Below are 11,589 nucleotides of genomic sequence, written 5' to 3' on the forward strand. Positions count from 1 at the left end.
ACCATATACCACCAGGAGGGTCTGGTCCATTCCCCTCTCTGCTTGGGTTTTCTGCTGTAAGCAGGGAGGCGGCCAAGTATGGTTTAGGCATTTGGCATAAATGTCAAGGGTTTATTTCCTGGCATGTACTTTGCCGAAAGAGCCCAGCTGCTGTCCTGGCTACTTGAATTTCCCAACAAAGGTCCTTGCAGGCTCTTAGTCCGTGCCTGCCTGCTGCCACTGCCTGACTTGTGCCCCCGAGGGCAAAGGCTGTGCACACCAGTTACGTCTGCTCATCTGCCCCTCTGGAAGAGAGTTGGAATTATTGGTATGCCATCAGAAGTCCTCACACTGAGGCCTCTGGGTTCCTCCCAGGGCAGCCTATGGTGTGCCATGTTCTAACCCAGTGTCTAAGCTTCCCCCTAGAACCTGGGCATTTTTCTATTTTTCCCCTCTGCTTATCCACGAGTCTCAGACCTAAGATCTTTCTGGTGAAGTTTCACTAACTAGAGAACATAGCAGCAACATAGTCTGTCGCCACTCCAGAGGCTGAAGTGAGAGGTCAGGATGATACAGGACCATGCTGGTTCTGAGAGAACTCTTTCATGCCTCTCACTGCTTTAATCAATCATTGGCGTTTTATAGCTTAGACCTGTTGCACTCAGTGGACGGGGTCTGGGCATAGGCAAGAGGAGACACCCAAGAACTGATGCAAACACTGGGCAGTTCTGGTCCTGGCTGTCCTCTCAGCGAGGGGAGAGCTCAAGCTGTTTCATGGTGTTTCTTCCAAACAGGGTGACAGATGAAATCTTCAACTTCCTGCTCGTGTGGTATTACTGCACCTTGACCATTCGGGAGAGCATCCTTATCAGCAATGGTTCCAGGTAACTAGAGGCACGGGCTGTGGGGACGGTCAGTCCATTGGAGGAACAGGGAGCCAAAGAGAAATACTGACATCCAGGGTGGGGGAGATCATGCCTGATGCCGTGGGCGTAATATCACCTATTTTATGGTCAGTCTCTTGGTGACAAGTGACAGAAACCCCAAGTCAGGCTGATTCACTGTCATTAGAAATCTGTCGTCTCATAAAAATACAGGAGGTTCACTGGGACTGACCTCAGGTAGGGTTCATTCAAGGTCTCGAACACTGAGTGATAACTCGGTTTCTCTCTTATCTTCACCCTCCCACTCGGTACTGTCTATTCCTGGGCTCTATATAAGGTGATCCAACAACCCTGGGTTTATGCCATCACTCCCAGCAGACAGGGCATGTTTTCTTTCTGCTGAGAGTCTCGCCAGCTTTGATCCGTTGGCTGGGAGCAGGCACTGGCTGGACCGCGTGCCTCTCTGAACCAGTCCTTGTTACCAGAGAATGCAAGGCTGTGATTGGCCAGGTTAAGTGCTCACAGTTCCAAGGAACTGACTGGGACACTGAAGGAATGAAGAAAAGACAAAGACATGGACACACAGACACATAAACACGCAGAAACATGTGGGTTCAGGTGGACTGGGCTGTCTGATAGAGAACCTGCAGCACCCCAGAAGCTCAGTGTGTTTATAATACAGAGTTGAACATAGAGTGTGGTCGTCGCATATAGCTGGACCAAGGAGACAGGTTTAGCTGATCTCAAGAGGAATAGTTTCTGCAGGGGGGAGCAGTCTTCAGTCTGTAAATACCCAGGTGGGGGGTGGCTGGGATCAAGGAAGCTACAGTGGACATTTCCTGCACATACCATCACCTTTCATAGTTGGACCAGGAAAGAAGGCTTTGTAATTTCTCTGAGCCTAGCCCAGGATGGATTTGCCCTTTCCTCATGGGTCTGTGGCTTGGGGATCTTTGACAAGGCCTCACCTTCTGCTAGATCCATCAGCAACATTGATGCAAGTGTTGGGAGTTTGGTGGGTCCCCAGAGGAACATTGTTACTGGATGAATGGGCTTTGATGAAAGCCGTGGAATGTCCTGCACAAGAGATGAGGGGCTTGTGGAAACCCTGCCTTGTACCAGGGGATCCCAGGGTGTCTCTGAGCAGCTCTGGAGCACCGGGCAGCCCATGGCCCCTCTTTGAACTGTTTCGGTGTCCCTTGGGAGAGTCACCATATCTCAGTGTCAGTGTCTGAATCTAGGCATAAGGAGGTTCCCAGTGGTCCTGAAGTCAGGAAGACCCCTGATTTCCTCATCTTCTATCAGCCTGCCTACCTCTGAGCAGAGTCCCAGGACCCAGTCAGGATCCATGATTTGGGGACTAGAGAGATGGCCCAGCGGTTAAGAGCATTTTCTACTCTTGCAGAGGACCCATGTTTGGTTCCCAGCATCTACAGCCATCTATAGCTTCAGTCCCAGAGGAGCCAACACCCTCTTCTAGCCTCGGAGGATCCTGGGCACACAGATGAAGCACACATCTATATGCAGGCAGAAAAAAAAAAAGTATTTTAAAATGATCCATGCTTTGAGGTTGGCAAGATTGTGGTGGGCAAAGGCAAAGTCTGACCACCTGACCTGTTCCTGGGACCTACAAAGTAGAAGGGGAGAACCAACTATAAAGTTTTTTCCTGACCTCCATACACTCTCACCTATAGTAAATAAATACACGTAATTAAAATATCTTCTTAAGCTTGGCAGTGGTGGCGCACGCCTTTAATCCCAGCACTTGGAGGCAGAGGCAGGTGGATTTCTGAGTTCGAGGCCAGCCTGGTCTACAGAGTGAGTTCCAGGACAGCCAGGGCTACACAGAGAAACCCTGTCTTGAAAAACCAAAAAAAAAAAAAAAAACTTCTTAAAAGATCCGTAATATGCTATGAGCAGTAGTACACTCCTTTAATCCCAGCACTCAGAAGGCAGAGGCAGGTGGATCTCTTGTGAATCCCAGGCCTGCCAGGTCTACATAGTGAGATCCTGGCTCAAAAACAAAACAAAACATGATTTGCCACCTGTAGGACCTGTTTTCTAAATGTCCAGTTCCTTTTTATGGTGACCCTTAACTTCCTACCCACCTCCCTACTGCTTTTTTTTAAAATTATTTCTTTACCTCAGGCGGAGCGTGTGTAACACTGGTCCAAGTGTGGAGGGCTAAGGCTAGCTTGTGGTTCTCTGTTCTTTCCTGGAGCTGAGCGTAGGTTGGTTAGGCCTGGAGGCAGGTGCCCTTACCCTTAAAGCTGAGTCTTTAAGTCTTGGTCTTCTGCTGGGCCTTTAATCCCAGCACTTGGGAGGCAGAGGCAGGTAGAGCTCTCTGAGTTTGAGGCCAGCCTGGTCTACAAAACTAGTTCCAGGACAGCCAAAGTCACCCCTTCCAGCTCCCAAAACTGGGACACTGATACATCATCTGCCAGCCACCCTCCAAGTTGTGTGACACTCTGGTTGTCTCTGGTTGTTCTCACCCTGAACACTGAGCCAAGAGGTAGGACCAGAACTGCCATCACACCAGGGGGCACAGCAATGCTTAGGGTCGTAACCTGTAGCAGGTAGATGACGTCAGTGTTTCTCAAGTGGTCCTCATCCCTCGTCTGTGCCAATGAAACCATCTCCATGTACCACCTGCCCATTTTATTTGTTCCTTTCTTTTTCTTTTCTTTTCTTTTGAGTCAGAGTCTTCACTGTAACCCAGATTGGGTTCTCCCTGCTTTATCCACCTCAGTTGCCAAGGTTACAGGGGTGTACCACCATGTCTGGCAACAATCCTCCTACTTTTTTTTTTTTTTTTTGATAGTTGTTGAAACAGGGTCTCACATGTAGCCCTGGCTGGCCTGGAACTAGCTACGTAGACTAGGCTGGCCTTGAACTCACAGAGATCCCCTTTCTTCTGACTCCCAAATCCCTGGATTAAATAAATGCATATGCCACACCAAGTTTCATCTTCTCTTCCCCATCCTCTTCTTTAACTTTCTGGTCGTCTGCTCACTTCCTGTCTCTGTGGACCTGTTGTCAGTCTCGTCGTTTCTGTTGAACGCTTTAAGAGTATTGGGGTGGGGGTGGGGCGTGGAGAGAGATAGCTCAGTGGTTAAGAGCATGGATTATTCTTGCAGAGACCTGCAGTTGGATTCCCCACACTCAAATCTGGCAGCTCACAACTGCCAGTAACTCCAGCTCCAGGGGATTCCACACTTGGGCAAAGGCACATACGTGTACACATGGATGGGTGGGTGGGTGGATGAATGGAGATATATAGATACAGACAAAGAGACAGATAACTAATAAAGGACCTCTGAGAACATGTCGGTAGTAGTTACTTTGTTTCTGTGTTTGCTTTAGTACGTTTAGCTGTGGACCGGCCATTACCAGAGAGAAAGGAACAGAATTATGAGAGGGTCTCCTGGAAAAATGAGGCTCACCAGAGGCACTAAGGTGTCAGCTGTGTGGAGTTCCAGACCACACTCACTCAGCCTCAGTTTAGCAGGAAGTTTTCTGGGCTCCTTGGAGCAGGGATGATTGCTTTAATTGTGTTGTGGGTCTGCCCTGCCCACGCCCCCCACGTCCACTCGGCACACTTTGGGTTTGTTCCCTCAGTGCCAGACACTGGGTTAGAGATTTTGAGATAAGTCACTCGTTGCCTTTAGGGATCATATTTTATTTTATGCATATGAGTACACCACCATTGTTCTCTTCAGACACACCAGAAGAGGGCACCAGACCCCATTACAGATGGTTGTGAGCCACCATGTGGTTGCTGGGAATTGAACTCAGGACCTCTGGAAGAGCAGTTGGTGTTCTTAACCGCTGAGCCATCTCTCCAGCCCTCGCACAGAGCTTTTTAAAAAGAGGTTTTCCTGCACAATCCCATACAGTGGTGGAACTAGAGCTCAGGCCTGGGGAGAGGAGGCTGAAGCAGACCCAGTGGCCCTAGCTCCTAGAATGACTTACAGGAGCTGTGGCCAGCCTGTGGGGAGACGGAGCAAGGCAGGCTCCATTCACCTTAACTTTTTTACATTAATTGTCTGTTTATGTGTTGTGTGTGTGTATGTGGAAAATGCATATGCAACCATGTTCATCTTAATTCTTAATATTTATTTTATTATAGGTACGTGCAGGCACGCATTTGCAGTTGCCTACATCTTAATTTTTTTTTTTTACATCCGTTTATTGTCTCCGTGTGTATGGGTGGGTGTGCTCATGCAGTTGTGCTTTCAATTTTTAAAATTTATTTTATTTGTGGTCTGCGAGTATGTGGGTGTGCACATGCCACCGTGTGTACATGGGAGGTACAGCACATCCTGGGGGAGTTGGTCGCCTCCTCCACCATGCAGGCTCTGCAGCAGGTGCCCCTCCCACTGAGCCATTCTTCTGGTTTGTCTTTCACTCCTTAAGCACAGGCCTGTGCCAGGCTGGTACTGAGTAAACACCTCATAAGCCTTGCTGAGATGAATGAAATCTGGGCCCTTTGGTACAGAGAGGTCTTGGGGGATACCTAGGTGTCCTGGGACAGCAGACCTGAATCACATAGGCCTTCTGTGATAGGCTCCTTGAAGCATGAACACAAACTTTGTCCGTATTCCTGCTTTGTACCTGGGGTCATGGAAAGCAGGTCTGGGGTGGCAGGGTAGGGATTGTCCCACTTTGAGATGGAAACATCCTGGGTGAGTCTGACGCCTTCCCCAGGTGTCACTCATTAGCTCAGTAGACAGCCAGCTTCCCTTTTGTTTTGCAAATGTTGGAAACCCACCTAACAGGGGCCAAACCTGAAAGGCGTTTACTGCTCTTTATCTGGGAAGTTTAAGGAGGGAAGAAGGGCTCCAGCAATGTCAGGAGCCCCATTGGCTACCTGTTTTTCCCTGGTTCACTCCCCACAGCCCAGGCTGCCTTTCAATCTGTGCTTGTCTACCATACAGGAGCAGAAAGTCTCCCTGTCACAGAGCCAGCGGGAGTCTTGACACAGACTTCTGATTGGCTAGGCTCAAGTCACTTACTGACTTCTGAGCCAATCACTGTGGCTGGAGGGCTGCTGAACCCGGAGGGCTGGCTCTGAGCTGTGTGTACATATTCCTCCTCTCCATTCAAACCCCTGACCGGGAAGGTGCTGCCCCATAAGGGAGCAGAGGTCTGGGAGCCAGAGTGGCTGATGACTGACAGATAGCAATTGACTCTTCCCTTCTGTGTCAGAATGACTGCAAGGAGCCAGCCATGTTCCTCAGTTCCCACTGGTTTTTTGTTTTGTTTTGGTTTTGTTTTTCTGTTTTGTTTTTAGGGACTAGACTTAGAACAAACATTTCCCGAGGGTGGTGGGCAGGGAGAGAGTCTGCAGAACAGAAGTCATCCCACCTGAAAATCCAAAGCACAAAGCCAGAGGCCACCTGGTGTTTAGCAGTGTGCCTGGTGTGCCCTCTGCAAACGTGCAGGCTAATGTGTCCTGCAGAGAGAAGCAGTGAGCGCTCCCCCGCACAGCCCAGCAACCAGTACGTTCTGTCCCTACATTCTAGTTGCAGGTGTGCCTGCTCTTCCTGAAGCCCACAATTCCCCCCTGCAAGCTGCATTTCTATGGCAAACAGGTCCAGAAAGTAATACCGAAGTGTTCCAGGTCTAGTAGGGGTGAAGCAAAGGTCTAAAACTGACTGTAGTGATGGTTTGCCAGCTCCATGAAAACACTTAGACGCACTGACTCGCATAGTATCTGAATTCTATTACAATGAAAACTGTTACATAAACACATAGCAGAGAGCCGGCCTAGAGAGCCTCGGGCTGTGGAGATGCCAGTGCTCGTGAATGCGAAGCTGGGGAAGAAGGTGGATTTCACCCGATTTCACCGAGCCCTGTTTATTGGTGGCATCTGTCAGAGCCGGGCTCTGGGCACAGCGAGCTGTGAAATTAAAAGCCGCTGTTCGGTCAGGCTTGTTGCCCAGGGTCTGCGTCAAGCTGCTCCCACACCAGGAGTGTTTCTCAGGGGAGCTTTAGCAGGGATTAGGACTAAGGGGTCCAGGGGCAGCCAAGATCTGAGGGCCATGGCGTGGCCTTGCAAAGCTCTGGGGAGGTTGCGGCGAGACCTCTTGGTTGCTTGTTAAGTGGAAAGTCTGAAATCTGGCCAACTGCCCTTACTGTTAAGAAATTGGAGCCGGAGTCGTTTAGAGTCTGAAAGGCGAAAGGGCTGCTGGGGACAAAGAAGTAAATGTCTTACCCTGACTTTGTGACATGTGACATTCATGTGTAGGGGTACGGAGCACATCTGTAGGTCGAAGGTGTTGGATCGACCGTAGCTTGAGTCACAGGTGGCTGTGAGACCCCTAATGTGGATCCCGGGACCTGAACTCGGGTTCCTTAGAGGAGCAGCAAGTGCTCGTAACCTTTCTTTATATTTGAGACGGTTTCTGATATATTGTCCAGGCTGGCCTTGAACTCAAGATCCTCCTGTCTTGACCTGCGTGTTGAGATTACAGACGTGTGCCACTATGCCTGGCCTCAGGCTACTTCTTCCCACAGCCGCAGGTCTTGGACATTATTTCATTCATGGTGTTTACCTGCTTTTGGGAGTGTGGCAACAGAGAGCCACGGCAGATTCTTCTTCCTGTTGAGGAGAAAGTCTTAGTCCCGCCCCCTTCACCCAGGGGCAGATTCTCAAGGTACCCTTTACTTTTTTGAGACAGTTTCCCATTGTGTAGACTAGGCTGGTCTTGAACTCACAGAGATTGGCCTGCCTCTTCCTCCTGAGTGCTGGGATTGGAGAGGTAGCACCTTGGATCCATCGCCTTAACCCTCTCTGAAGAGGGTTCTGGAGAGAAAATCAAGCCCCTGCGCCTTTCCCATTGCCAGGTCTCTAAGGAGCTACAGCTCCCAGATGCTTTTGGCAAAGCAGGTTGCTACCGTATGTTGGAGAGCATTTCCCAGAGGCAAGCTGGAGAAGCCAGGGAGGCCTGAAGCAGATCTGGGCACTTGGAAGTTTGAGGACCCGGCTTCTTTTCCCTGGGTTGGCTCTGATGCTGAGGTGGATATAACTAGGTTCAGGAGCCCCAATTTCTCACAATAAGAATCCCACGATTTTTAACTGCATGCAACACCCAGGCCTCAATCTTTGACAGATGAAAGCAGAGAAACTGGGGATATATGGGAGACACCACTGTAGTGTCATATCTGTGCCTGTATGAGGTAACGTTGGACTTGTCACTCTGTGTGTATATGTGTGTGTGCATGCACAGGCACATGTGCAAATACATGTGTGTTTATGACACATTTACTAAGCAGCTGCTCTGTTTCCACTGCCACAGGTGAACACCACAGACACACTCTCCCCAGATCCTCTGGGGTTTATATGTGTATAGGAAAGAGGCTCAGATTACAGATGAGAAACTATCACACATAATAAACACCATGAAGAAAATAAAGCCATGGCTGGAGTGGTTACTCAGCAGTTAAGAACACTACCTTCTTTCAGAGGACGGGGATTCAATCCCCAGCACCCACACGGAGGCTCACAACTGTCCGTAACTCCAGTTCCATAGAATCCAACACCCTTTTCTAGCTTACAAACACACACACACACACACAGAGTACATAGACATCATAAAGACAAAACACTTATAAAATTGAAAGGAAAAAAAAAAAGCCTGACGTGGTGGAACTTGCCTTTAATCCCAACACTTGGTGGGCAAAGCTAGAGTAGCTCTGAGTTCAAGGCCATCATGGTCTGCACAGTGAGCTACATAGTGAGACCCTGTCTAAAGAAAGAAAGAAGAGGGGGCTGGAGAGATGGCTCAGAGGTTGAGAGCGCTGATTGCTCTTCCAGAGGTCCTGAGTTCAATTCCCAGCAACCACATGGTGGCTCACAACCATCTCTCATGGGATCCGATGCCCTCTTCTGGTGTGTCTGAAGACAGCTACAATATATTCACATACATATAATAAATAGTTCTTTAAAAAAAAAAAAGAAAAGAAACAAAATGAAAATCAGACTTCTATTGTTGTAAAGCACCTGTTTTAGAGATGTTTTAGGCAATGCAGTCAGGGGCTTTGGGGGCGGGGGGAGTGACATCCAGTCTGAAACTCAACGTTAGGACCTCAGAGCCAAGCAAGGAAAGAGATGGGAGCCCAAAGGACAGTGTGAATGAAATGCTTCTTGCTGCCACAAGATACACACACACTGGACATCTTAAGCAACAGACATTTCTTTCCTGTGCCTCTGGGGGCTGGAAGTCCTCCATCAGGTGTCATCAGTGCTGATCTCCGGCCTCTCCCCTGGCCTGGCAGATGGCTACCTTCCCATCCTGTGTTCTGTACAGCCCTTCCTCTGCGCTCCGATCTCCCCAGGTCTGTCTCCTACAGAGACACTCGGTCAAAGATCCTCCATCCTTTGCCTTGTGTCCCCTTAACCTCGCCAGATTAGATGGCAACGTAGAAGCTTGAGAAGTAGTTTGGTCCAGCATAGATAGACCCTAGGCTTGGGTATCTCAGTGCTAGGGAGCTGAAGAGGTGGGGCTTGAGGGTCCTCTGCAGATATGGATGTGTTCTGTAGGCCACAGAAACTCCCTGGACTAATCTGCAAGTAGTCTGTTTGGTACCTGTGCAGGAAGAGTTAAGGTACGGTTTGGCCCATTTCTCAGGCACAGGGCAGCCCCTGCTCATGGAGACTAGGAAGCGGAAAGCTGCCTGCATGTCTCTCTCCATCTGAGTTCCTTCCTTTCTTTCTCTTCACCAAGAATCAAGGGCTGGTGGGTGTCTCACCATTATGTCTCCACATTCCTGTCTGGAGTGATGTTGACTTGGTAAGTCTTTCCCGCTGGTGTCAGAGCGAGGGCTGGTACACGGGGAAGGGATTCTGAAAATGGACTTGTGGGTCATGAAAGCAAGTGTCAACTGAAAACTGGGCTGGAGGCCCAGCTGCCAGGGTCCTGCGGAGCCAGCTGGGAGCTTTCTGGGGACTATGTCATAGTTTCTGTTGTCCGGGGCAGAGGTGACGGGGAACAAGAGTGACCACGATGTCCCTTCATTCTAGGAAAGGGTGATGGGTGTGGCCTGGTCAGCTCGGAAGGACAAAGGACAGAAATGTTCTTTTCCTTTTGGGGTAATGTTTTTACAGCATGTCCACCTTTTTCCCCCCCAGGCCTAATGGACTAATTTATCAGAAGTTTCGTGATCAGTTTTTAGCATTCTCCATTTTTCAGAGTGAGTACTCAAGCCCAGCTTAGCAGGAAGGACCTGGTTTCTTGAGGTCTGCTCTATCTATCTATCACCCCATACTGGCCCAAACATGCTTTATCCCTTAGAGCACAGACAGCTTAGACATGTCATGACCCAGCAAAGCACTGACCAGATTAGAAACCTCTGGACTTTTCCTAGGCTTCCAGTAGGCACTCAGTAAATGCTTCGTGGAAGGCAAGCTGTGGGGGGATTATGCTGGGTGCAACAGGCAACTTAAGACGGGAAAGAAAAGTAGCCCCATGCAGAGGGAAACGGCTGCTAAAAAATGAGGTAGTCACATAGAAGTATAGCTGTGGTAAATTATTAAAATCAAAATTAAAGCAGGTCACCTGTATGCTCACCCTGCTCCTCTGCCCAGCCCACCCACACTAGTCTGTATTTAAGGACCTAGGATTTGGGGGAAAGGCCTTGGGTGGGATGCTTTCCTCGAGCCTGTGCTGTGCTTCCCCTTCAGGCTGTGTTCAGTTTCTACAGTATTATTACCAGAGGGGCTGTCTCTACAGACTGCGGGCCCTCGGGGAGAGGAACCACCTGGACCTCACAGTGGGTGAGTAGCTGGGCAATGGGTAGATTTGGGAAGGCTGGTCTACCCACCTCCAGTGGAGGCACAACATCAGAAGGGCTTCAGACCTCCATGCCACAGATCCGGGGCTGACATGTCTTCACCCACTTGCTATTCATAATTGACCAGAGATCCTGTTTCAGCCACCAAGTGTGGTAGCCACAGGGTTCTAGGCCCCTCAGTGCTAGGCCTCGAACCTACCCTTTGGAATGCCTATCTTTCTGGTCTGAATTTTATAATATACACAATTGCACAGTGTTGGGCTGGGTCTGGTGGGACATATCAAGTCCCAGCTACTTGGTTGGATGAAATGGGAGGATCACTTGAGCCCAGAAGTTTGAGGTCAGCCTGGGCAACAGAGAGACCGTGTGGTTTTTTTTAAACAGGCGTGCATGCACACACGTGGAAACACACACACACACACACACACACACACACACACACACACGTACTCTCTTACTTCTTCCCCGCAGAAGGGTTCCAGTCCTGGATGTGGCGGGGCCTCACCTTCCTCCTGCCTTTCCTCTTCTGCGGCCACGTGAGTCTTTCAGTTTGTGGGTATTGCTGTCAGGGATGACCCCTGAGAACAGGAGATCTTTGGGGCTCCCCTCCCTCAGAAGGTACCTGTCTCTGTCTCAGGTATCTGGGACGAGGTACCCATCCATACAGATATCACCCAAATCCAGCTCCCCATAATGACACAGTTAATGCCCGAGCCTCACAGCTTCCTGGGCGGTCTGAGGGCTTCCTCCCTGCTTCATCTCTCTGAGGGAGAGGTGGAAAGCCTCAGGTAGTTAGTCCCTGTGATCCTATTTCCTCAGGATCTAGGACTCGCTGTGTCTAAGACACTTGCGGGTTCATGGGGTCGGGATGCCCACATCTTGGGTAGCTGGTCTGTGATGCTGGGGGGTCTGGTCCATCTCCCTGGCTTTT

At 49.7% G+C, this 11,589-nt stretch overlaps 1 protein-coding gene across 5 annotated transcripts in view; it reads left to right on the forward strand.

Annotated features, from left to right (window-relative positions):
- The window catches only part of Tmem120b (transmembrane protein 120B), a 41,993-nt gene that overhangs the window by 26,567 nt on the left and 3,837 nt on the right, over window positions 1–11,589 (forward strand). For all 5 annotated transcript variants that reach the window (XR_013107049.1, XM_076922812.1, XM_076922813.1 and 2 more), the window contains 5 exons: window positions 774–863; window positions 9,593–9,658; window positions 9,997–10,058; window positions 10,549–10,641; window positions 11,130–11,194. Coding sequence is in view for 4 of the 5 variants with exons in the window: in XM_076922812.1 (XP_076778927.1) it covers window positions 774–863; window positions 9,593–9,658; window positions 9,997–10,058; window positions 10,549–10,641; window positions 11,130–11,194 (376 nt within the window). In the remaining variant the exon portion in view is untranslated. The remainder of the gene's footprint in view (window positions 1–773; window positions 864–9,592; window positions 9,659–9,996; window positions 10,059–10,548; window positions 10,642–11,129; window positions 11,195–11,589) is intronic.

Source organism: Arvicanthis niloticus, chromosome 24, assembly GCF_011762505.2.
Source record: "Arvicanthis niloticus isolate mArvNil1 chromosome 24, mArvNil1.pat.X, whole genome shotgun sequence".
In the NCBI taxonomy this organism is placed as follows: domain Eukaryota; kingdom Metazoa; phylum Chordata; class Mammalia; order Rodentia; family Muridae; genus Arvicanthis; species Arvicanthis niloticus.